Source organism: Ictidomys tridecemlineatus, chromosome 11, assembly GCF_052094955.1.
Source record: "Ictidomys tridecemlineatus isolate mIctTri1 chromosome 11, mIctTri1.hap1, whole genome shotgun sequence".
NCBI classification, from domain to species: domain Eukaryota; kingdom Metazoa; phylum Chordata; class Mammalia; order Rodentia; family Sciuridae; genus Ictidomys; species Ictidomys tridecemlineatus.
The window spans coordinates 49,964,276-49,991,634 of record NC_135487.1 but is presented as its reverse complement, the minus strand read 5'-3'; the positions used below and the strand labels follow the sequence as shown (position 1 = coordinate 49,991,634).

The following is a 27,359-nucleotide window of genomic DNA, read 5'->3' as shown; positions in this document are numbered from 1 at the left end:
TGAGGCTGGGAGCTTGCAGATGTTGGTGATTAAGGAATTAAGGGAATCGAGGGACGCTCAGAGTTGAAGGGATTGGGGATGGTGGGAGCGGCAAGAGGCTGGAGAGACATAAGAAGGAATGGGAGTGAAGGACAGATTGAGAAATTCAAGCGTGAGGGAGAAACCCAACCTGACAGGGATCTCACTGCCATATGAAGCGATTGCCTTATTGAGTTTGATCGTTGAGGTGGTGACAAGAGCTGTACCTAAAACAGATGGATAAGGCCCTGGAGGTTTTATTGTATTCCCTTCTGTATTAAATAGCAGAAATGGACAAGTTCTTTGAACTTTCATAATGATACTCATTTTCCTTGACAGTGTGTATTAATCGCCAGATGGGAAACTCTTTCTTTTGGGCAAATAAGTTCATAAAGATAAGCTGTGACAATTAAATGGCCACATTTCTTTTATTTTATCAATATGGCTGGAATCTAAGTTGGACATGATAGGATGTAGGGAGCCTTTTCTTCTTTAGTGTCCTAAAACATGAGTTTTGATGTCTAAGTTCGTATGGAAATTCCTATTCCATTTTTTTTTACCTTCCATTCATTGTAATTGTTCAAGGTGTTATTTTAAGAATTCAAGGCTTGGCCATATATAGGTGGATAGTATTTGGTTATGAAATCATTGAAAGCCTCCCTTCCACCTGCAGTCACTAGCAGAAGAATGCCCAAGTCTATTTTATTTTTTTACTTTTCCAATATTGGGGATCAAAACCAGAGCCCCATGCATGCCAGACAAGTATTCTATCACTGAGCTACTTCCCCAGCCCCTCAAGTCTATTTTAAAAGCCTACTTAAAAAATAATTTCAGTGAAGTATGAACGAATATGTCTTGTGATTCTTCTTTCTACAAAATGTTAATCATTAGGAGAAATAATATTAGAATTCCCAAATACTTCTAGAGAGCAATATTCAGGAAATAATATTTTATAGTAAACATTTTTAATAAACAGCAGCATAAAATAATCAGTGTTTAATATCATCTCTGGTGTGTGATACAAATGCATAAATCCTTGATATAAAATAGCCTTTTCGTCATTACAATTCCATGCTTGTCTATTTGAAATGCCCATAACAACAAATCAAACATTAAGTAATACAGTGATTAAATGCATGCAGTGAAAATAAGGAAAGATATGGTAAGGTGAAATATCTGATTATTGCCATTATATATTTGAAGAAAATCTATATTGAGTTAAGAACAAACAAAGGAAACAAGGAAACAGACCAGATATAAAAATGCAAAGATATATTTTCACTTCTGTGATACAAACCATAAACATAGTTTTGTGCAAAAAAAGAATCTGAAAATAAAGTAATCTTACAAAACATTGTCAACAAAGCAAAAGATATTTTTCAGTTTGTGAAAAAATACTATTTAATACAAAAGGGACTGTGTTATGCAGTATCACAGTGCTGTTATAAAATACATTATTACAAGTGGTTTTGAAATTTAGATTGCTCACCTTAATGATTTCAGCTATTACAAAATGTTTAAAATAAATGTTATAGTTCTTTATAAAAAACTAACTTGAATTTATTTTTTAACCATAATAATGTTTTTCCAGAGAAGGTATTTTACTGGCTCATGGAATGCTAATCTCCCTTTAAGGGATTCCTAGAAAAACTCAGATTCACTGAAATTGTGTTTACTTAAAATAATAAATATTCTTGGAAAAACAATTGATTGTCATATGATATACAAAATTGTGGTTTGAAGCTTCATCATTAAACAGTTGCATAGCAACAAAAGGATACAAATATTCTCCTCTACCTAACGTTAAGAAATGTAATGTCTTGAATCAGCTTATTCATGCCACAAAAATATGTCTTAATTTATCTCCCAGAAAATCTGAATATAGCCAATTCTTTGAGTTCACAGTAACTATAAATTCATGTGTGTTCTTTGAAAATTCAAGTTTGGAAAAATTACAACACATTTTGTTAAATAGATTTCCTTGCTTTCCCATGCTAATTGTATTTTTAAAAATGGAAACATCAAGGTGGTTTCTAATTCTTTTACATTCTCCTCATGAAATATCATTTCCAGGAATTAATTTACATCCTGGAAGTCTCACATAGCTTTAAATGAAAACAAGACTTGGAGACATTGTTCTTAGAATAAAGGAGTTATTTTTTAACAAGAGAAAAATCAAATATAAACCTCCTTCCTATATAGGACTTGAAACCCATAAGAATTCTAAACTTGGCAAAAGATGCTTGGCAAGTCAATGCCAGGAGAGGCACATCTGATACCCCTCTCTAAAGAAGGAAAAAAGGATCATGTTGCTTATTTACCAGTTTAAAGAATGCAGTTGTTGGTACCCTTTGAAATGAGAACTCATTACTTGTTTTTTCGAAATACTGCAATGTCTTGCAAAACAGAATGTATTGTCTTTGGATTTCAACTAATTGTATGAATACATTGTTATAATTCTTAGGGCTGAAATAAAATCTGTGAACATTTCCAGCACAGGGGGGAAAAACGTGGGGGTCGGGGCAGGGGAGCTTTAAATTTCCAAGCTATTGGTATCATCACAGGGTTCCCTATTTGCCTACAGTCCACTGATGGTAAGTACCCTGACACCTCAAACAACTTGTAAATGGGGCTGGGGCTGCAAGATGTGGCCTTCTTGGTCTGCAGCCACACCTCTATTCTTCAGCGTTATTGGTCCAGGGGAACTCCTGTGGAGGCTGTCTTTTTGGGAACTCTTGTTCTTCTCCCATGGATGTTTATCTAGGTTGAGGGACAATTTCCCTGGCTATGCCTCCTTCCGTGTCTCGTTCCTAATGCAGCCAGGTGAACTATCAATCAACAATCAATTCCAGCATCCACATTCAGCCTTCTTAGGGTGCTATGCCCTGTGTTATTTCAAGGACTTGTGTAAACGAGTGAGAAAGGAAAATGTGGAAAAGGCCTTCAGGATCAGAAAAGGTGGTTCACAAAGAGGCATACTCTGCACCTTCCCAAAGAAGCCCCACTGTGGATAAGACTTCAGGACATGTGATACATTGTTATGGCTCATTTCCATCCAAGATTTCAAATTTGGCCTAAAGTTTCCTCATTGAGTCTGAACACCACTTCCATACAAACATGCATAGAGTCTAAATTGAATCAGTTTAATTCCTGAACATTTGTCCTGAAGAAAAGACAGCAGGTAGACAAATGCTATGGTATATACATCTCGGGGAGAAACCAGTCATGGTGACTAAAGGCAAATACATAAAGCACCATTCAACTTTCCTTTTTGGTTTGATGTTTAATCATCAGGTTCTTTTCTTCTTCAACGGTTTCCAGTTTTAAGTACTTGAAACCGTATGTTCCAATCCCAATGTCACTCCATGCACCTGGATGGACTGTAAATCCCACAGTGCGTTGTTTTTTTTTTTTTTTTCCTGGCTAGTGTCTGTCCTGCTTGGTAAGACACTGTTAAACTTCACAGAAGATACTTGTTGCAATGTCTGCTAAATGAGAACCTTACTTTAATAAAAAATATTTGAATATAAATCTTTTCTACGGCTTTCTAGTTTGTCCTGTATACCACATTTACAAAAGTTGCACATTTTACAGTTCTGCAGAAATCATAGATTCCGTGTGCCCATGAATATTGGAGTCTCCTAGCAAAGAGGGTTGCTTTGAGTCTATTTTGTAAGGTTTTTGAGACTTGTTGCCAAAAACGGTGATTCCCATTCCACCAGGATGATTTGGAATTGACATGTGGGGTAGTAATGGGATATTTGCTTCCTGATTGGATCCTGATGAGGGCAAGCTGGTCACATGGCCAGTGCTGGTCGACCCACTGGCGCTGCTTGGGGACCGACTCTTGGGAGGTGGGCAGTGCTGAATTACCCTGGGAGGACCTGTTGGCTGGTAGTGGGCAGCTGGAAAGGCTGCATAGCCAGGAGGTATTGGGTATCCATTGATGGGGATGAAGCGCTGGTTCTGAGGTATTGCTGGGCCAATGAAACCGGCAATCTGGCCCTGTGGTGTGATACCCTGGGTTGGGAACATGTAATTGGGATATCTGGGGTTACTGAGATTACTCACTGGGCTGGCACTGAGGGAGGTTGTCTGTGTGGTGGCATTTCCCCCAGAAGGAGTAGTAGAGCTGGTGTGACTTGAGAGACCCTCCCAGGACCGAAGTCGGACATGAATATCTTTAAATCTTGGTCTCCTGGAAGGGATCTCATTCCAGCACTCTGTCATGAGACTGTACATCCTGGGCGGGCAGTCTTCAGAACATGGCAACAGCTGGCGTTTCCTCACCATCTCGATCACTTCCTGGTTACTAAATCCATAATATGGCTGGAGTCCAAAACTGAATATCTCCCATAAGACAACCCCAAAGGACCAGATATCTGAATCAGAAGAGAATTTGCCATACATGATGGCTTCAGGGGGCATCCAGCGAATGGGCAGCAAAGATTTACTCTGAACTCTGTAGTAATCAGCAGAATAAATTTCTCTGGAAAGCCCAAGGTCTGAAATCTTTACATGAAGTTGCTCTCCGATTAAAATATTGCGAGCCGCAAGGTCTTTGTGGACAAAGAAGTGACTAGACAGGTATTCCATGCCGGCTGCAATCTGAATTGCAATGTGCAGGAAATCTCCATGATCCAAGCTGGATTTTACAGTGCCATCTTCATCACTGCTACAGCCAACATCGGAATGTGGGGACCGCATGATGAGGAACTCATGGAGATCCCCCTGATTCATATATTCAAAAAGCATGCACACAGGTTGTTCTTGAGTGACAGCACCCAGAAGGCAGACAATATTGGGGTGGTGCAGTTCGGCCATTAAGGAGGCTTCTTGTTGAAATTCTGTCCATTGCTGAGGGTTATTATAGTCTTTCAAGGTCTTGATAGCAACCAGCTGAGCATGGTCCATACCTGGGAGATAGAGATGGCCCTTATAGATTTTTCCAAATGCACATTCGCCCAGTTCTTCCATAAAACGTACAGCAGAAAGAGGCAGCTCTTTAGCTTTGCTCTGTGTGAAAGAAAGGAATAATGTGGATTAAAACATTTTTTAAGGCAAGACATCAAAGCATCCGAAAGGAGGCATGAAGCAACCAGAAAAGAATCTAGAAATACACTTGTGCTGAAAATAATGGTAATGCATTTTTTTAAATGATTTCTTTAAATTTTCAGTAAAGAAAAGCTTATTGATTCAGTCCTATGCTTTATGGTATTGTTTGTAATAGAAAAAGGTTAGAAATAACTCAAATGTCCCCCTAGAGAAGACCTACTTAAGTCATGGTAGAACTAGTGTATAAAATATCCTGTACTTGTGAAAAAGAATAAGGAAGTTTTCCCTGTACTGATATGGAAAAGTCTCCAAAATCCTATTGCTGAATTTAACAGAAAAAGTAAACAAAGAGTTAATGCTGTTTGTGACATTTTGTAAAAAAAAGAAAAAAGGAGAAAAATGAATATACTCATAATTCTCTGCATATACATATAGAAACTACAAAAGGAGACTTGGGGTACGGCAATGGTTATCTGGAAGGTACGGTACGGTGGTAAGAATTAGAAAGGGGCACAGAAGTGGAAATTTTTCCTGTTATTTTTTTTGTTGTTGTTGGTGGTGGTACTAGGGATTGAACCCAGGGCTTTATCCTCATAGGGAAGTGCTCCACCACTTAGCTACATCCCAACTTGCTATCATGCCTTTTTATACTTTTTATATAGGTAAATGGACTATCAATTCAAAAAAATGAATAGTTAAATTTAGAACTATATGGTCAGCCTTTCCACCTGTCAATCAGGAAATTTCTTCTGCAATTATAGGTCTAGCTGCAATTTTTCCTTTGTTGTCTGAATCCTTCTGTTATTACTATTATTATTATTATTATTATACTTATACTTATTATTATTATTTGCTAGGGATTGAACCCATGGCTTCATGCACACTAGGCATATGCTCTACCACTGAGTTGTAGCCCTAGCACCTGTGGCAGCTAATGAAGTTCCTCTGGGAGAGCAAGGTGTCAATGATAAGAAAGGACCAATTGAACTAACTTTTTTCTCTTGCAGCACTTGGATGACTTTAGTTTTGCTATTAAGAGTAACCCAAGATGACTTTTTCCTACATGATGTTAACATTGGGGCCTTCAATAATAACATTCGCTAATGATGTAAATGAATCTAACTGATGTGATGGTCCCTTGAACAGCATAGTAGGTATTTCTTTTTGACTTAAACAACACTCCCCAGGCTTTTGATGGTAGAGAGGGCTAAGAGACTTAGTACTAAAACTTCTTTTGGGAAAATGAGAATTGGGAAACAAACCCATGGGTCATTAGACTGATATAATAAGGAGTTAGAAACCCAACACTTGCTTGAAACTGACCCATAGGCAGTATGGTGTAATTCCAACCAAGTGAGCTTTGGAATCATACAAGTTTGAGTTTGGATCTTGGATCTGCTGTTTTCTATTAACAATAGTGAATACTTATATAGCACTATGTGCCAAAACTATTCTAAGCACTTCATAAATATTAACACAACCCTGAGGAGGAGGTCCTGTATATTAGCTGCTGACCTTGAGTGAGTTTCTTAACTTCTCTGAACCTATTTCCATATCTAAGAAATAATATAACTACTCCAGTTGCATTAGGGATTAAATACTACAATGTATAAAAGTAACTTCAACCTAATAAGTGTCCTTTAAATCATTCTCATTATCCTCATTAGGGAAGTCATCCAAGAAGTGGAGTAAATGCAAATGATTTAGATCCATTTCTAGCCTTAAGTAGCTCTAGAGTTTGTCTGATTCCTTCTATGTTTTAAGTGTCTTCTTGACAACTTTTCTCTGTTGTCCTGTTATTGTTAGTAAAAAAAAAAAAAAGTTGATTAAAAAAATAACATAATTTGTTTGGAAGCCTGAGAGTGGATACAAAGTTGTGACCTGAAGAACTCCTCAGAGGGTTCTGGTAAGAATGGATAGAAGTGGAGGCAGCAAGAGCCCATGTTGAAGAGCAGATGCTGGCAAACAGGACAAGGAAGCAGCAGGCCAGACTCTGGGAATAGGAAGAGAAGAAGGAATGATAGGAATTGGTGAAACCTGACACACGGCCCCTGGTTATTAGGAGCAGGCTGCCCACCCCTCCACTGAGGCAAACAAATGAATTTCCAAAGGTGATTTTGCCATTCTCCATAAGGAGAAAGAGGCTTAAAGAAAGTATCAAGATTTTTCAGGAGACCTCAAAGAGCTGCACTTGCAAAGAAGGCTGAAGTCAGCAATTCCACATAGATGCAAATACAGACTGTCTCTGGAGGCTCAGACCAGGCCTGACACCTCGCAGGGCTATGAGCTCCAGGGTGTGATCACTTGCAGAATTATAATTGTTCTTTATCCCTGTCCAGAAACGTGAAAGAGTACATTTTGGCCTAAAGTGTGTGTCGTCATATCTCACCATTCCCATGGGCCCATGGACCAAGCAGTATGGAGTCCAAGTCTTCTCCCACCTATATAGCAGGAAGGAATAGTCTACTAGAAGCACTCAAAACCAAATTTGGGCGGCAGGTGTGGTGGTGCATGCCCATAATACCAGCAGCTCAGGAGCTCAGTCAACTTAGCAAGACCCTGTTTCAAAATAAACATAAAAAGGGCTAGGGATGTGGCTCAGTTAAGGCCCCTGGATTCAATCCCTTGTACCAAAACAAAACAAAACAAAACAAAACAAAAAAAACCCCAAAACAAACAAAAAACAAATTTGGGGTTTGCTTTAGAAAGAAGTGTAGAAAACATATACAATGGCAGATCTCACAAAACCTTTCTTTTGAACACCTGTGCAGCAGCCAGCATAGTAATGCCCAGAGCAAACCACACAGAAATTGGTTTCAGGGGAATCCTTTACATAGTGATTTGCATTTTTAAAATGCTCAAGTTACTTGGTACAAATGAGTCTTAACTATAGACTCATTTTCAAATTTTACATAAATCCTGAACTAGTTAAAAAATCATAAAAACCCTTCAAGAAGCAGTCGGTAGACTGTACGGTGATGGCAGGAAATTAGCTGTATTGTTGAGGAACAGATGGTTTACATTATACAAACCCTTTAGGCTAAACTTGTTTAGGTCTGGCATATTGTAAATTATATTTTAGTAATGAAAGTGAAATGACCTCTGCTTGACCTCAAGTGGGGTTTGTCTGTTTGAACCAATGTAGTGGAAAACTATGAAAGAAAATGAAGTCATAAAGTTTTGGCAGTTCAATTTTGGCTCATTTCAAGTTAAGGGGTTATAAATCTGTTTAGTTTTTGTTTGACAAGTATTTGTCATACAGGGATGTACGAAATGTAAAGAAGTGTAAAATACACATGAGGCACGGTGCCAAAGTAAACCAAGTACAAAGGAACACTGGAATGAATAGGGTCCTGGGCGCCTATCTCTTTATCACTCCCTCCATTAGTTGAATGACAAGATGGGCTCGGTTTATTATATGCTGTAAGGCAATTAAGTACCTTAAAACTGAAACAGGCTTTCAGTTTAAATGTTAACATTTTTACTTCTCAAAGTAAACACACATCTGCCTCAGTGCGGTTTTTAAAATTATATAATTTTTGATGGGGAGGCAGATAAAAGTTGATGTAGAAGCTGATAGATCTGTTGAAGATGAGATTGTGCTTCTTCCTTTAGAAACTTTTGGAGAGCAACAGTGTCAGGGTTCGAATGAGCAAAAGGAGAATGAAGAAAGAACATTTCAGAAGTGAGCACTGGCTCAACTAAACCGTAGACAGAGACCGGGCTGATTGTAGGTGGCCTCTTTCACCTGAGTAATGTGTGAGAAGTGAGGATGTGTGACTCTTTTTATTTTCTTTCTTAAAAAATTTTTTTTTTCATACCAGGGATTGAACCCAGGGGTACTTAATCACTGAGCCACATCCCTAGCCTATGTATATATTTTTAGAAACAGAGCCTTGATGAATTGCTTAGGGTCTCAATAAGTTGCTGAGGCTGACTTTGAACTCACAATCTTCCTGCTTCAGCCTTCTGAGCTGCTTGGATTATAGGCCTGCACCACCCTGCCCAGCTCCTTTTTGTTTTCTTAATGTTAGATATAAAAGAACAAACTATGAGTAGAGTTTTTTAAGTTGTAACTCTGATGGTGGCTACTGATGGGTATGAAGGGCCATCTCCGTGGTGACTTTATCTTTCTACTTCAGGGAAGTTACACCTCAGGTGATAACAGATTTGAAATAACTTCTGGTGAAGCAGCTTATTAGCAACTGTCATTTCCTAATCATTTTACATAAGTGATTACTCTAGGAAATGAGAGGTTTTGTGATGGCCACCAAAACCTGCTCTATGACTGTTTACCTCTGGCTTGGTTTCTGAGGGCTGCTCTACTTTTGAGTCCCACTTGAAGTGGACATACAGATAAAAAGCAAAGCCACTATAATGTATAGTTAATGTTTGCTAATAAAATAAAGGAGAGAAAATAAGCAGAGCTACATTAGGATGGAGGAAACTGGGCCCAGGTGGTTCTCTGGCACAGGAAGGGGTCTCTAACAAGAGTTGCTGAAGAAAGACCAAAGTTCATATTCACAGTCAGCCCCAACCACCCCTTACAGTCTCTACAACCCCTGTCATTCAAGCTCAGTATATCCTCCATGTTCTGATGACCAGGCTGACTGTGGCCCTCTTACAAATCTCCTGTACTGTTCTTTGGAAATAGATTTAGCTAGACACAAGTGTCTGCAGAAGAGTAATTTTCATGTCATGGCATTTGTCTTTGCCCTGATGAGACAGATCCTGACCCTATTGAAATTTGAGGGATATATATATATATATATATATATATATATATTTTTTTTTTTTTTTTTTTTGGCAGGAGGACATCACTAGGTTCTTTTTCTCTCCAGAAGCAGTACTCTCTCAGATCTGCATTCCTTGGAAACTGGCTTGCTATCTGAATCTCAAGTATCGCCATATTCTACATCAAATAGGCATCAGACCCATTTGGAGAACCTATTAAAACATAAATTGCCAGACCCCACCTCCAGAACATCTCATTCTATAGGTCTGAGATATTCCATGGATGACAGCTCCCAAGTGAGGTTGATACTCCTGGCCACACTTTGAAAACCACTGGAATAAATGGAGATGGCTTTCTGGATTTTGCAGTCTGGGTTCCCACATGAAGAAGGACCACAGTGCATGTGAAGAACTCAGTTGAGCTATTCTAAAATATATAAGGTGGAGAAAATAATACTCTGCATGAAAAGATGCTTTGGGAAGGCAGGGAGAAGGAAAATGAAAAATTACCTACCAGCAGTTGCTGGGTTTGTATTCTGCACAGCTACCAGAGATTCAAAGTTCTGAAATGTAAATCTTTCTATAGGATGAACTGTATTATCAATTTACTGTGTTTTCATTTAGTTTGTAATAGTTGGTTGCATCAGTTAGTCAACTGATGTTATATCTACAATATACCAAAGAGTGCACATACAGACTGATATATGAGGGACCATGCAAGACCCATGAAGAGCAGACACAGTTCCTGCCCTGATGTTTGTAATTTGAATTTACTAACAGCTACCATGTATTGAATACTTTCCATGAGCTAAACACTGAGATTAATAATGGCTACAGTTTTAATGCTAATGTATTAGGCTATAAATACTTTGCATATATTAACTCCTCATAATAACCCTATGAGATCAGTAACCATGCCTAATCCCCAGTTTACAGATGGAAAACCTGAGGAACAGAATGGTTAACTGGTCCTGAATCTGATAGGTGCTCAACTGGGACTCCAGAGCCTGCTTTGTCAGCTACTCCCCGATGCTCCCTTTTGTGCTCTCTGAGCTGCATGCGTTAGTTCATTTCATCCTCATTATAATGCTCTGAGATTTCCCCACCTTAGGGATGCTCAAGATGTGAGAGCTTTCTGAGCTAGACTACTAGGGTTGATGCTCTGCTGCAGAGAGTAAGAAAACGAAACCTGTCAATAGTAACCTTTGCCAGAATTGGGCACAAGAGCCCTGGAGAATATCTGAACCTGATTTTTCTTGGTATGTGGACTTGGCTATTGCCATGAATCTCCTTGTCTCCAAAGTCGATTTTCCTTTCATGTGCATTATCTTGGTTCTTAGGTAAACAGTGTTAGATTTGTGAAACAATTGACTCCACTCATAAACGGAAATGACTGAATTTTAAAAGCTTAGAGGCCACAGCCATTTTATTTTGGGAGATTACGGACATTTTTCAAAGACTACAGCTGAACTAAGTGCCTTCTGGCTTATGCAATCAAATTCTAGAGGGAGTATCAACCCATAGTTTGCCACATTTGTTTCAGAGTTCAGCTGCACTTCTCTGGAAGTGATTTAACTTCAGAGGCGTTTCTTTTCTGTATAATGCAACTTTCTGATAGTTAGTTTGAATGTTTGGTGGTGACCAAGGTTGATTCTGTGGTGGAGTTACTTTACAATGTCAATGGGAGAGGATCCATTCTGCTTGGAAATAGACAGAACAGATGTCAGTAATTTTAATGTCAGCCTGACAACCATGTGCTCCTAACTTGAGCTCATATTGTTTCAGCCAGCCTGAAAATTAAGGCAGTAGAGTAAAATAAGCAGACCTGAGTTCGAGTTCTAGCTCTGTATCTTATTAGCTGTGACTTGGGGTAAATCTTAATCTCAAAACTGTTTTTTTTTTTTAACCTCCTGAATCAGGCTTAAACTAGTATTTACTTGGTAGGGTTATTAAAAAGAATCTATTGAAATAATGCTGCATTACCTCAGTGATGAAGAATTTAGCCCGTTCTTGGTACTCATTTATAATACTTGTTTCCCTACAAGTTTCTATAGACACAGGTCTGACCTGAGGTTATGTATTGGCCACCCTCCCCGCAATCACTACTGCATCCTCTCCACCCTGATGGGTTTTATCTAGGATGCGAGCAGGGTGTAGGGCAGGGGAATTCGTATCAATAGGATGGGCACAAAGAATACCAGATCTCCCCTTAGAGCTACCTGTATAATCTTGGTTGTGATTCTTTTGTGTCTGTCCCCACCCTGGGCAATGCTTTGGGCTGCTGGACCCTACAGCTTCTATGTGGAACATTCTGCTTCATTAAAAGACCTGTAGTCCTCCCTGTAACAATAATAATAACAATTTCTATCTATTGAGTACCTGTGAATGCCAGACACATTATCTTAAAGTGTCCAAATTATCTCTTTTAAGTACTATTTTTGTCCTTTCTTTACAGGTGAGAAAATAAAAGGTTCAGAGAAAAGTATTTGCTTACGATCTCAAAACCAGTAAAACAATTTAGCCGTGATTTGTAATCCTATCTTCCTGCCTTTCAATCCCAGCTCTTTGAAGAGTATCAAACTATCTCCTAGAAATATACTCAGAGAAAAATGTGTCTGGACAAATAAGTTAGGCCCAGATGGTAGGGACTCCTGGGTGCCTGGATGAATTTTATAACTTGAGATTGGTCCTTCCAGGTTGGGAAATGATTGTACTCAAGGGGGAGCTAAAGGGATGCCAGAGGCTGAAGTCAGGATGACAGAGAGAGAAAGAGGATGAGAGGACTGACAAACATTAGAGGGCGTTCCCATTTAGGGCATTAAAAGAAGAACTAGTGAAGGAAACATGAGGAGGAGATAGGAGGACAGCCAAGGAAAAAGCAGTTCAAGATGGTGGTTAAGGATATCAAATGCTCCAGAGAAATTAAAGAGGATGAAGACTTGGAAAAGGTCACTGGGTTAAATTACATCATTGGTGACTCCCAGGAGGCCCATGTGAATAGAATGGCGAGCTCAGAAGCTTTGGGAGGCAGTGGCTTTAAGGAATGAGTGGAAAAGTTATTGGGGGTAGTTAACCATGAAGTGTAGTGACATCTGGTCTAGACAGGTGTTCAAAACGGGAAGCCGGACCACAGCAGGGCTTCCTAGAAGCCTGTCCTGGCAAAAGGGACAGGTCTAGAGAATATATGCAAGTTTCAGCATATCTAGCAACTACTTTGGCTGGATAGGAGAAAGAAGAGATGAATTGCCTAGAAGTGAAGAAACAGAGAAGAGGGCAAGAGATGAGGGTAAGCAGAGAAATAAAATATAGTCACCAGCTTCAGGAAGCTAGGCAAATCCCCCTTCCCCCCCAACAATCCTCAAAGGCTTCTTACATCAGCCAAGAGCTGCAGAAATCTGACCCACCAGGGCTGGTTAGACTTTGGTGGTACCCCATCCAAGCCCTCCTCTGCTTTTCTGTGCCCCTGTTCTCAAACTCCTTCACCTCTGAGCCTCTTTGTTTGCCTAATCCCCAGGTAGGCGAGGAGTCAGAAGGCTACATGGGTCTCTGTGTTGAAAGGGAGAATCTGCCCTCTCCCTCTCCCTGAGAAGTTCCTACCCTAGCCTCTTGGCCTCACCCAAGAGGCTTAAAGGGTGCTGTTTTCCAGTTTGGGAAATGCAGGCAGGGGAATGAGAGGCAAAGGGAAAGAATTAGAGAAAAGAGAGTTTCTAGGCTCCACTGAGGAGGTTCACTTTCCACAGTACTTTTTTTTTTTTTTAAACCCACTTAAATTGTAAAATTTGTAACTCAATATAGAAAAATCTTGCTTAGCTCAGATACCACTAGAGTACTCATTGGAGGATGAAATGGTCTGGAATCTTTTGCTGAATAAAATAAAAGGAAAAGAAACTTGGACAGTCCACTTCTTTCTCTGAACAGCTGAGAAAACTCAGCAAAAGACTAGATGATTTCTCCCAGGCCCCGAGACGTAGAGGGAGAGACAGAAGAGCATCTCCATGGCCTGTCTGTCCGCAGGCTCAGCATGAAGACGCCTCTCTGGTCCAGTGGCTTCCTTTTCCCATAGATCAGAAGGAAACTGGTGCCTCATCAAAAACCTTTACTAGCAGCTACACCATTCTGCCTCTCAGGGGACCTAAGCCAGGCTCGTCCGCCAGTCTGTCTGTGGCCACCTATTGTCCTCCTGGAAGGGTATCGGTTTCTAATCTCCCAGAGGAGCCTCTTCTTCTTAATCCAAACACTCAGGGGAATGTTAGCAGCTCAGCAAGTGAAGAGAGATGGAAACAGATAGTTTAAACTCTGATGGGAACAATCACATGGATAAATAAGAGGCCAGAGTCTCTGACTTTTGAATAGGGCCAAGGAAAAAAAATAAAAATAAGGCAAAGGCAGGCAGTTTCTTTCCTTCACTTCTTTTTCACCCTCACCTCCAAATACCCTTTTGACTTTGCTCTGGTACTGTTTTCAGGGCTTTTTCTCTTCCTTATTTGCATGGCTTCCTTTTACATTTTATAGGCGCATGCAATATTTATGTGGCTTTGACCTCTTAAAGCAGTTTTAGAGATTGATTGTTTACGTTTAGGAATTTTCTTTAAGGTCTACAAAGTCTTTTGTGCTTTTTTCCAGGAAAAGGCACTCCGTAAGAACCAAAACAAACAACGGAATAACTCCAATTTGATTGGAGCCAAATCTCTTAGGAGAGTAAGAAAAAAAAAAAATTAGCATTTGTTTTTGTTGTTTCCTTTTCCCTCTCCCAACCCAGTCAAATATTTGAACCATTCCTACTTCAGTCTAGTTCAAAAGTGCTTATGAGCTGTTTAAGGTCAAATTGTAAGCCTTGGACTGGAGAAATCTTGACACTCATTTCAAGGCATGTTTCAGAAATGAGCCAGGAACTATGAAAACCATGTTTATTTCACCAAGTCTCTGAGAAAACTCATGTCAGTATGTTTTACATGTGTCTCTTTGACTACGGAGGATGGGGAACCATTATTACTCTGGCCAAATTTTATGTGTACCTGCAAAAGCTAGGGCTATATCACTCAGGTTTGTGAGTGTTACCCAGGCCTCTGAAAGGTTTGTCAGCAGCCTGGGGATGCTTGGCACACACTGACCAGATGGGATCATATTTAGTTGTTTTCCAGACTCCCTCCCTTTTCTATGTAATTTATTCTGTGAAAAAGTTATCAAGGGGTCAGCAAGAGCCAAAGCTTTATTTTGAGTTGAAAAACCCTATATTTACATTTTATCTCCCCAATTACAAGCTCTTTGACCTTGAACAAGTCACTTAATCTGTTTGAGTCTCAGTTACTCTGGCTGTACAACAGTAATGATATCATCTGACTTGCATATTAGCTATTTGGATTCACTGAGATAATGGATATAAAAGCCCCTAGTATAATTCTTGGCAATTCATATTAATCAATATATATTAGCTTTCTCTATTTATGCCACAAAACTCTATGAGATGTTCAATAGAAAAACTATGTAAATTCAAAGTTTCATGCCTGTTGGACATCACGTTACAAACCAGCCTGCACTAAAAATAGAATTAAGATTAAGCCTTATCTATAAAAATGATAATTTTCCTGAATGGAAATGATACTTCTATGGTTCCTGACACAACAGTGAGGAGCTCATCTCTCCAGTAAGATGACTACTGCCCAGTATAACTGCTATAACCAAACTGATTTGAGCCTATATTTCCAGTAAGTGGCTTTTGCCCAGAGTAATTGCTATAATCAAACTGATTTGGGTCTCTCAGCCACCCAAGCTCTGCAATATCAGAAATGACAGGGCAAGACTCTCATTGAACAATGACATTGCACAAGAAGATTGAATCCCTGGGATATCTAAAAGTACCTGGAAGGCCAACCAAGTCTAACCTTCTGAATATGCAATAACATTAACCTCTTTATTTTCTTTTACTTTTATAGTAGTATTAAGTAGTAAGGATTACAGGTCACATTACATAAAATACTACAATGTTTATAAATTGGCTATCTGGAAGCTAGGATATCAAAAGAGTTGAACCCCCCCCCATTCCACTCATGCCCCAATCCACTGCATGATCTTCAGTGTGTGTGTTTATGTGTGTGTGTTTGTGTGTTATGGCAAATATTCACACTTAGCAAGAGAACATTGGTTTTGCTTGGGGTGGAAATTCTGAAAATGAAATTTTAGCATTTAAAGAATTCTAAAACTTTACCAAGAAATATTATTTACATAATAGCAAAAATATTAAGACTCCCAAGTTTAAAAAAAAAAGTCTAAATAGCAAAGCAAAACAAAATGAAAAAAAGACCAATAGTCTCAATTGTGTTATTCCACTTATTAGACAAAAGGATTAGCTAATTTAAATGTGAAGACTTTTTTCCCCTAAATTTTATTATGGGTGTACAACGGATAATATGGCCACTAACCCACAGAGAATATAAATATTTGTTGAATGACTAGTCCTCTGGATTTGGCACAAGAAGAAAAGACAGGCTTTGGAAGCAAGAATTCTACACGATTTAAGTGAATTCCTTTGCTGAGAGCAAGGTCCTGGCCTTCCTGAGAGTAAGAGCCTGTCAGGTTTCAGCTCAAGATGTAGTACGGGTGCTCCATTCAAAGTGAGGGCAGTGACCCTGAGTTCCTTGTCAGGACCTCGAGCAACTTAAATGCTGAAAGATGTGAATGGAAAGCAAAAGGGGATGTGGGTGGATTTTGCACAGAGAAGGGAAGGTTTAAGTGGGCTATCATAGAACAGCTTTCAAAGATTGTTGGAAGGACAACCTTTCTCTTAAACCAAAAAGAAAGAGATTGAAGATAGGATTCGAAAGGATTTTTTTTTAAATTGTGTTAAAAATCCAATACATAAAGCTGACCATCTTCATTATTTTTAATTATACAATATAGTAATTTTAATTATGTGTACATTATTGTGCAATAAAAGGATTTTCTGACTGTGAAGTTGGTAAACAATGAACAATGTTGAATTGCTCTCTCTGTCTACTCTGGGGAAATAGAGAATCTCCTTCTTCAAAATTTTAAAGTAGCTCACATTCTTTCTTTTTTTGTGATGGGGGGGACCAGGGATTGAACTCGGGCACTGGACCACAAGCCACATCCCAGCCCTATTTTGTATTTTATTTAGAGACAGGGTCTCATTGAGTTCCTTAGCACCTCGCTTTTTGCTGAGACTGGCTTTGAACTCGAAATCCTCCTGTCTCAGCTGCTGAGATTGTCAGTGTGCACCACCGCGAGCCCAGTAGTAGCTCACATTCTGAGCCCTGAGGGCCTGACTGAGATGATTTCTTAAAAATCCCATCTAACCCAACAGTTCCAGGGCAAGGCCAAGCTCTGGCAAGCCCAACACTGGAGTGGACACAGAGGAAAGCCATGTTTCAGATGCCTTGGGCAGAAGTAGAGATATATGATTAGTCTTTGCATTGGCTAAAGATGAACTCTAGCACTTGAACTCTGATTCTACGTCATCTGATTTCCAAGCATGGTATGTTTATGATGGTTTGTTTGAACTTGAAGCCTGTGGAATAAGTGCAGCTCTGCACAGCTGATTTTACCTTGGGTTTATATGCATTCAGCATCGACATCTCTACATTTTGGCCTCTGACGTGTTTCGGTTGCCGCTGCACTGGTGGTGATGAGGACTTCTGGTTATTGCGGCAGACACAGATAAAGAAGAAGAGGAAAGCAATGGCCAGGGGAATGGCCACGCTTGGCACCAGTATGTACAGGATTTCCATTTTATTCTTCTCCTTGGAATCCTTCGAATCTGGGTACAGAAACAAAAAAAAAAAAAAAAGAATGAGTTATTTTGTTAAAATAACACGTATAACATTACATTGAATAGTTTAAAATGACCCTCTTCTATTCTTCTATACACACAAATCCACAGTGAGAAAAAAGAATCCATTGCTTATTAAAATTTGTTTCCATCAAACCTTCAACATAACTTATTGAAGTTTAAAAGTTTAAAGTTCAAACGTTTAAAAATTATAGAGAACATTATAAAGATTTTTGTATGGGTGTGGGTTGTCCTCCAGTGCTGCCTCTCTCTAGCGGCAGACCTGCATTTCTCTAACACCTTAAAAGTTAAACACCACGTAAATGGACTATATACATGCAAGAGCCTTAATGTGGACCACAGGGGTCTCTTCTTCTTTTGGACGCCAGCCCAGATCAACCATCACCACCACATGGTGTTCCAGACATCAGACCCTTGTCTTGGCTGGTGTGGACTTACAGGTCCAGTCCTGTATCTGCCAGTTTCAATGTTGCTAAAGAATGCTGAGCCCAGTGTCCCAAAAGCACCTGGCAGGAGAATATGGGGATCTGAAGTCAGGGCCCCATGGGTCCCTGATGAGCTTTGTGACCTGTTCAAATCATTCATGTCTCTGGGTTTCATTTTTTCTCATCTGCAGAAGTGAAGTGGAATGTTCTGGATGGTGTGTACAATTCCCTCCAGCACAGAAGTACTGTATAACTTGACACTTTTTTTGAAGCCCCAGAATTCTTCTTAAATGGTTTCATATGAACCCAATAATTATGAGTGCTAACACTTTGAAGTATGTTTTTGAAATTTTATACATCCACTTTACCATTGGTTGGCAAAGACTATATGTACAGAAGGGTATGAGTATGCTGTTTTGAAAAATTGGTTTGGGTCTGACCATTAAAACCAAAAACTTAAGGCATATATTTTCATCAATGAATTTTTTGACTGGTAAAACAAACATGGAATGGTAATTAGACGGGTTATATAATGACATGCTCTGACCACTAAAATCGACTATCTTTTTTAAAGAAAATCCAAATTGTGAAAATTCAGCTTGACACCAAATTCAGTGATGATTATTTCTTTTACAAAAGAATTAACATGCAACCCTTCAGTGTGATCCTTCCACTCCTTCAGTAAGTCACTAAACAAAAGCTACTATATGCCTAGCACTATTCTAGGTAGTGGGAATAGAAAATTACATAGGACGTGTCCTCTGCCCTTAAGGGGAGTCTTGTAATGAAATAGAGAAAAAGTAATCACAATATGTTATTAGACAAAAGTATGAATAGAAGGATGAAAAGACCCAAACCCTCCTTTAAATAGAGAGCTTCCTGCTGGGCACGGTGGTGCACACCTGTAAATCCCAGCTATTCAGGAGGCTGACATAGGAGGATGGCCAATTTAAGACAGTGAGATAGTGGCTCAAATAAATAAATAAACAAACAAATAAAATAAGATAAAATAAAATAAAATTTAAAAGGGCTGGGGCCAAAGCTCCATGGTGGAGGATTTACCTAGTATGTGTGAGGCCTTGGGTTCTCTCCCCTAAAAAAAAACAAGAGGCAGGGGCACTTCCCTGGTACATATAAAGACAGTATACTAAAAATAATAATTTAAATCCCTTTTTATATTTCTACTGGCACAAAATCAGGTTTGTGATCATTATCCCTATGGAATAGGAACTTTTGAAAACAAACTCATTTTATCCGCACAGCTAACTCTAGGAGGTAGGTGACATCCTTACCTCCATTTTCATAGGCAAGAAAGCTGAGGGACAGAGTGGTTAAGCAACTGGCCCAAGGACATGCAGCTGGATCTTCCCTATCAGTCTTGTTCCTAGCCTCTGTGCTGCACCAGCGCCAGCAATTGGGGAACACCTGCTATTTTGTGCCCCTCTTCCCACAGTAGGGGTCCTTGGGTTCATGGAGGTGAAAAGGGTGAGGGGGATCTGACAGGTGGAAAATAACACTGGTGCTGGCTTTGAACTCCTTAGTATATCCCTGGTACCAGGTAAATGTGCAACCTTGCATCTCTGGAGGGGCCACTCTTTACTGCCAGGTGCATCTGCATGTCGGTGGACCGATGGAGAGGAATCATACCAGTTTGAGGATGTCTACAGCAAGGCCTCCTGTGAGCTCACAAGACACACAGTGGGTACACTTAGATACACTGCTGTGGATTAAGGGAAGTAGACATTTTAAAGTCAGAGACCTCGATTTACTTCCTTTGTCATTATGTAGGTGAATTGAGTCAGCACGTAAGACACTGAGCAAACTTGTCCACAAAGTGAAAATAATAATGCCCACTTCGTAGAATTGTTGTAAATGACAAACAGTGTAACACGGAATTTACCTATTCTAGTAACTATCATGACTTCATCACTCAAAGTTCACTGTTAGAGTAAAAGGGGATTCTGGGATAAATGTTTGGGACCGGGAATTCTAAATAACCCTCAGCAAGAAACAACCTCTCTGATCTCTATTTCCTTCTTTATTCAATGGGAATGAATCACCCAATCTTATTTAGTTCATGCGAGAATCAAATGAGATAATGTTCACGAAAGAACCTTGAATAATTGAAAATTGCTATACAGTTGTTGGATGCTCTGTTATTAACATTATAGAATTTCTCAGTACCCTGGGGGTGGGGGCAGATCTCTGTTATTCTTGGATTTTCAGTGAAATCATTATAAGCGTAACGATTACAAAAGGAATGAGACTAATTCAGTACTAATGTAACGCTAGTCATTTTTCCAGCCTGGATTTTTAGCAACAAGAGAAAGTAAGGTCTCACCTGTCTGGCAAACAAAGGAGTCTATTCTGTATTCATAACCTATCAGCTTATTCATGGAAGGCCTTTTATTGTAAATGGGCGGTCTGGGACAAATCCCCCTGTAGTTCTGCAGGAGAACAAACTTCAAGAAGCTAAATCCTTTAAATACACTCAAACTTGGCTCCTTCTGCTTACACAGAGGGTATGCAAAGGAGTACAAGGGGTGCAATGTCTTCCTGCCAAGTGAAATAATCAAGCAGAACAATACGCAGTGGTGTTGGAGGTGACAGAAAACAAACGCAGGACTATTGTAAGTCTATCATACAACACGGTTCCTTCCCTACACGACTCTGCATTTGGCCAGAAGGGGGTTCAATCTCTGGCTCAAAAAACCTTTAAAAAATATTTTCCATAGCACAATTAGCCTTATTTCTGCCCAGCCCATTTTAAATGTCCAATCATTCTTATTTCTCATTTTAACCTAGCACTTGAGTGTTATCTCCATCTTACAAAAACAGAAATTGAGGCTGAGAAAGGATAAATGACGGACCAAAGTTGGACAGTGGTGGAGCTTCTGGGTTGGAATGTGAGCAAGCCTGTCTGGCTTCAGTGCTTCTATGAATCTTAAATTACATCACTAATGAAAATTATTCCAAAATATTATATGGAATTGTTTTTGATCATTCTTAAGATTCCAAGGTTCCCTTTCAGTGAGAACTAATATCTCATGGGGAGTCATACTGTTAAGACGTTGCATTGGAACAATGGACATTATTCTCACTCGAAAGGGTAATGGAAACCTCTAATGTGTCACGCAGAAAATTGGCTGCAAATTAGAATGGTGAAGATTTTTAATACTTTGGAATAACTGCTTAAAAGTTAAATGCACATATTAGTTACATCAAGTTAAATACTTGGGATTTTTGAAACCAATAATTTAGTCCAGATCACATAATTAATTTCCGTTTAAAAATCAACAATTTGATATCTCAATTCATATCTGACATTCCTGTTTTATTTTTACAATGACACTCAATACTTTGATTAGTAATTAAATATATTAGAGAAAATATTCTGTTCTTACCCTGGGGTTTACAGCAAGGTAATCATGATTTCTTACTCAGAAGATACTTTTGTAAAGTGAAACATCATCTGGGATATTACTTTGAGTTAAAACAAGGAAATGCTCTGATTTTAAGTATGTCAAAGGTGGGAAGAAATTTGAGTGAAAGTTAGAATTCAAAGGAAATGAGACAAGTTTAAATTATGTCCTTTTTTGAAAAAATTTTAAAAACTAAAAAGAAGAAAAAACAATCACTATTATTTATTATTTAAAAATTATAAAACAAGCAGGTCCATGGCAATATGATATTTACATACACCCTTGGAAACCAAAAGAAAAAGATGGTAATTAGGCCTTAACCTGGCTTGCTGGCCCTGGCATTCATTGTTTTGATTTGATGATGGAAATACTAAGTAGATCGTCTATTGCTTAATGTATTCTCAAGTAAATTCTTTAATGAAAGAAAGAAAGAAAGAAAAAAAAAAAAGAAAGATAGGCCATATCAGTGATTAAAATTTTCTCTGTAGAAAAATGTTTAAGTTATAAAAAGTTAGGGGCAAAAATTCATTTGTGAGCACTGGGAAAATCTTAGTAACTGCCATCTATACAAGTTCACTAAAATTTTCTACCCAGTCAGGGCCTCAAGTTTCCTTTCCTATAAAAGGAAAGAGTTGGGCACATCTTTGTTTTTTAATAATTAAAGAGAATTTCAATTGTAAAAAATACATAACATAAAATTACCGTCTGAACCACTTGTAATTGCACAGTTCAATATTGTTAAGTATATTCACCCTGTTGTATGACCCATCTGCAGAGGTTTTTATCTTATGAAATTGAAACTCAGATCCACTGAACAATTCTTCATTTCTCTCTCCTTCAGACCTGACAACCACAATTCTACTTTCTGTTCTTATGAATTAGACTATTTTAGGTGGAATCCTTGATAAGTGGAATCATATGGTATGTCTTTCTCTGACTACCTTATTTCATCATGTGATGGCTCGTGACAGGATTTTCATCTTTTAAAAAACTGCATAATATTCCATTTTACGTACATACCATGTTTTCTTTATCATTTATCCATTGATGGATATTTGGGTTACTTTCGTCTGTAGCTCTTGTGGATAATGCTGAAATGAACATGGGTGTGCAAATAGCTCTTCAAAATCTTGCTTTCAAATCTTTTGGACAAATATCCAGAAATGGGATTGCTGGATTATATGGTAATTCTATTTTGAATTTTTTGAGGGACCTCCATACTATTTTTAATGTACTGCACCATTTTGCATTTATCAGCAGTGCACACAACAATTCCAATTTCTCCACATCTTCACTAAAAATTTTTTCTTGGATAATGGTCATCCTAATAAGAAGAGTGAGGTAGTATCTCACTGGGGTTTTGATTTGCATTCTCTAATGTTAGTCATATTGAGCATCTTTTCACATGTTTGTTGGCAGTTTGTGTCACTCCTATGGAGAAATGACTTTTGGAGTCCTTTGTTCACTTTTTAATTGGGCAAATCTTTAGGTGCCAAAGTTTGATAAATTGTATAAAATTAAATCTCTTTCATTTTTCATTTTTCATAGAGGGGTAGACCAAGCAAATTTAAACTTCAGCAAAACATCAATCAAGTTGTAATTGACTCATGATTTTCTTATGAAATAATGGATAAATATTAGTATCATTAGATAGAATTGTAATTCACTATATGCCTTTACCTAAAAGTGCTAATCATAAATCAACACTGAATTATAGAGGGTTATACTTTAGAAAAATTGCTTGCTCAATATTGTCATTGATCATGACAACTTGAAAAATTCCTGAATCTAGGAAAGTTACCCAATTGTTTAACTATTGAAATAAAAAGTGAGAAGATCATACAATAGGCTAAAACAATGAATCTAAACTGGCAATTGAAACTTTACAAATAGATATAATAACTTGCAGTTAGGCTATAGACTTGCTTTATAAAATCCATAATTATAAAAATCTACTAAATGTTGATGTAATCACTTTCCCCACAACCCCTCAAAAAGGGAATACTAACAAGTTTTAGTGGAGATTTGAAGGCTCAGTTGCACCCAGCAACAGCATGATGAAATTGCTCTAAAATTTTCTCATATGGCACTTACAGCAGTGTAATAGCCCTCACTGCAATACTGAGTAATGATTAAGAAATTCACAGCCCTCTTGTACTTTCTCTGGTTACAAAACACCGAAGGGTGTCTCGTATTCTGAATAGGTGTCCTCTATTTTAAAGAAGGGCTTTGAAAGAGTAAGAAATACCCATAAGAGGAGAATGGTAAGAAAAATTAAAAGGGGCTATGTGAGAAATCAAATAAAGAATATGAAAGATGTCTTCAAATCTGTATGAAGAATTACATAAATAAAATAAAACCCCAAACTATTTCCACATCATGTACATCCACAAGATTGGGATCCTAATTAGAAGAAGATAGACACCATGTTTGTATAAATATGTCAAAACCTACTCTACTTTCATGTATAATTAAAAAGGACAAATTTTTTAAAAAAGAAAAAAAAACTCAACATAATTCATAGACTTGCTCCTTATTAGGGTTATTTTTTCTTTTTAGTTAGTGGTCAGCATTAAAAATAATCAGATTTCACATAGAAGTTTTGTTTTCTATCTTACAAAAGCAGACTTTTGAGCAGTGGGAGCCATTCCACTTTGAGTGGAACAATTTCTCCATCTCTGGAGCCATCTGTCAATGTTTGTGATTTCTAGAGTTCCTCTCAAGGTTCTCTGATTTTATGAACTCCATTGGTATAACTTATTTGGACCCTTACTAAATTTTTGACTCTCACATGAAGCAATTTAAAACCTATGATGACATTTCTCTGTAGTGCCCTCAGCCCATCAGATCCGGTCAATGAGGCTGACCTCTCTGCATGGTATCAAAGGGCACCCTTGACCATTGACAGGTTCATCCAATTGAAGTCATTAGCAGGAGATAAAGGCAAGAAGAGTATGGTTAATGGATTTGTTCCTCTGGCCTCCTCCTTACTGGGTTGCTAAGGATTGTCGACATTCCTCTACTAAATGCTACCACGAGTCCTAGACAGCCTTCTGGTCAGCCTTAGTAGGCTAGTAATAGTTTCCATTCCTTCTAGTCTCAGATCCTGCACCTTTCCTTATTGGTTTCTGCTAATAACACCTGTATAGACAATTTCTTTGCGAAATTCCCCTGAGTCTATTGGGTCATTCGTTTCTTGCTAGAACCTTGACTGATACAAAGGCAGCAGCAACAATCATTGAGGCTTAACATCAGAATTCTGTTACCAAAAGGCTAAGATGACAATGACCACTTCCTGCTGGCATGGGTGGTCCCCAAAGATTCAGGGGCTTTCAAAAGCTTATTTTAAGAGAAGTTTACACACTGGGTAAATGACTGACTATGTACTGGGGACACCTAAAAAAAAAACTTGGAGAGAAAATTATTTTATGGTTAAAATGTTTATGGAATATGACTTAGCTATATATAACTTTTGGGTCACTATTGTTCTTTGTTGAAAATGTATAAAGGCTGGAAACTAAAGGGCATCTTAGAAATCTCTGTAGCATAAAATAACTGTTCTAGAAAGCTTCAAAGTATACAAAATCACTGCTTTATTCTTTTCTTCTTTACCCCTCCCCACCATTCAGTTCACTGTAGTGTTCAATTTTGGTTTGAAGAAATGGCTGAGAGACAAATTGCCTCACAACAGGTCTTCTATGAAATATGGGAGAAGGCTGCTGACAGAATAAGTTAAAAACTGCAGTGTTCACAATCTGGAAAACATCTGCCTTGCCCCGAACTGTAAACCACCACATTGTAGAAAATAGTTTGTGACAAAGCAGAACCTGGGGCGGGTGTTTGTAAGGTCATGCGACAAGTCAAGGCTATTCAGGCACAGAAGAAGGCTATATGCCCTTTGGCAAATTGTTCCAAGCCCAGGTCTTAAAAGGAAATATAAAAGCAATAGACCAGGTTAAAAACTCCAAATGGAGCCAAATGATTTACTACTTTTCTTATCAATGGGACTCTTCAGTGAAGCTAGTTTAGGAGCAAAAATAATACTACTGCTAGTGGGTTTGGGTTGTTTGGTTGAGGGGAAACAGACAATGCTGGCAAGGTTACCGGAAAAACTGTGACCTCAAGGCTTGATCAAGTAAAATAAAGGGTCAAGTCTTGACTATGGAAACATCAAAACAAGCAGGATTCTGCCTCTCCATACAAATCAAGAAAGCAACAAAAGGGATCTCAATAACTTGGGGAGGAAAAAAGAATACAAGTCGTGCAAAATGGCAAGATCATTGCACAAGGAACTTCCAGAAACACTAATGTTCCCACAGATTAGCCCACAAAGCTGGGTAGAAAAGCATTGGTAAGGGCCACAGTGAAATGGTGACCCTGAGAGGAGCGCGTAGATGCCAGTTTGGGGGAAAAAATCAGCAAAATATTTCTTTTTCAATATAATTTCTACCCAACCCATGATACTTGGCTTCAGAGGTGACCGATGACTGCACATGGAAGGTGCAGGCCAGGTCTCCAAGATGATGGCTAGCTTTGAGTATTGGAGATCTGGGATAGCCAGGAAGTGGCCGGGAAAAAGGGAAACACCATGAGACCTGAGTGGAGTTGCTGGAGGAGCTAGACCATATCAAGGCTGAGTCTAAATGAGGCATGCTGGATTCTTCAGAGATGTCTTTGAAGCTGAGCGTTCTATTTCTATATCTCTGCAAATGTGAATAAGAAAATCAATGGACAATATTCCAGAGAATTCATAATAATCAAAGGAAAATGATAAAGGAATATTTATTCATCTGAAATCGTCCAGAATTTGTTCTAGAAGCAGTTATAGCGTGGCAGACAGAGGGAGGGATCTAGGACAGGGTTGTGTGGATCTGGTTTGAGTCTTGGCCTTGGTAAAAATAACATGCCTCAACTTCTGCATCAGTAAGGTGGAGATGATCCCTTTGATCTTGTGGTTATTGTGAGGATTAATTAGTTTAATACATTTTATTATGCATCAGCTAAGTCTTGGGCCAGATCTAATAGAGAGAACTAAGCATAATGTTCAATAAGCACTGTCACCATTAAAATGCAGAGCACAAAGCACTGGGAACTGGATGACAATACTTAGTGCAATCTAGCCCCTTTCTTCATTAAATTCTCCACTGGACTTAAACTGCCTGAGGTTCTGGTCTGATCTATCTTGCTGGAAAATTCTGAAGCACAGTAAACCTCAACATATACTGGTTTACTGACTGACTGAATTGTAATACTTTACCATTGTAATTATCAGATGCCTGGCACATGAAAGAAAAGAGGGAGGGTGAGAGGTCAAGTCTTTCTCAAACTATCATCTGTTTTGTCCTTTCTTTTCATGTCCTCTAGGCACTTTCTGGGCATAGACACACAATCCTCACCAAACCAATTTCCAAAATTCACAGTGGCCACATTAAGTTGTCCTTCGTCTTGTGTTCTGTCCCAGAGTGAAAGTTCATGAATAAAACAATCTGCAGCAGACTGTTTATTCTAGAAAGTACAACCAATGTTCATATTTTCTATTTAATTAGGCCTATACTTTTTTTTAGCCTTACTTAGTTGAAATTCAAACAAAAGATGTCATTAGTGAAAATGAGAAACCCATGAAGATTCTGAAATCTCAACTTGGAAATGTAAATAACTAAGGAACATTCCCACAACAGTCCATCCCACTTGGGATGGCAGAAAAGGACTCATTTCAATCCTGTTCTACTAATTTACAACTCATTGTGAGATAAACAGTTATAGTTAATATTGGTCTATCTATCCGTCTGTGTGTTCCCACACAGAGTCAAATACATACATAAATCACATAGTTTAAAAGGCAGGCTGTAGGTTGTAGTGCTTGCTCCCTTTCCTTTTAGCCATGTGACCTTGGACAAG

At 38.6% G+C, this 27,359-nt stretch overlaps 1 protein-coding gene across 1 annotated transcript in view; it reads right to left on the bottom strand.

Annotated features, from left to right (window-relative positions):
- Positions 1-999: 999 nt before the first annotated feature.
- Ror1 (receptor tyrosine kinase like orphan receptor 1) overlaps positions 1,000-27,359 on the bottom strand; it is a 374,004-nt gene continuing 347,644 nt past the window's right edge. The window contains exons 8-9 of the mRNA XM_005337717.4: positions 17,370-17,581; positions 1,000-5,034 (exon numbers count right to left, since the gene is read on the bottom strand). Coding sequence (XP_005337774.1) covers positions 3,607-5,034; positions 17,370-17,581 — 1,640 coding nt within the window. The 3' untranslated portion in view covers positions 1,000-3,606. The remainder of the gene's footprint in view (positions 5,035-17,369; positions 17,582-27,359) is intronic.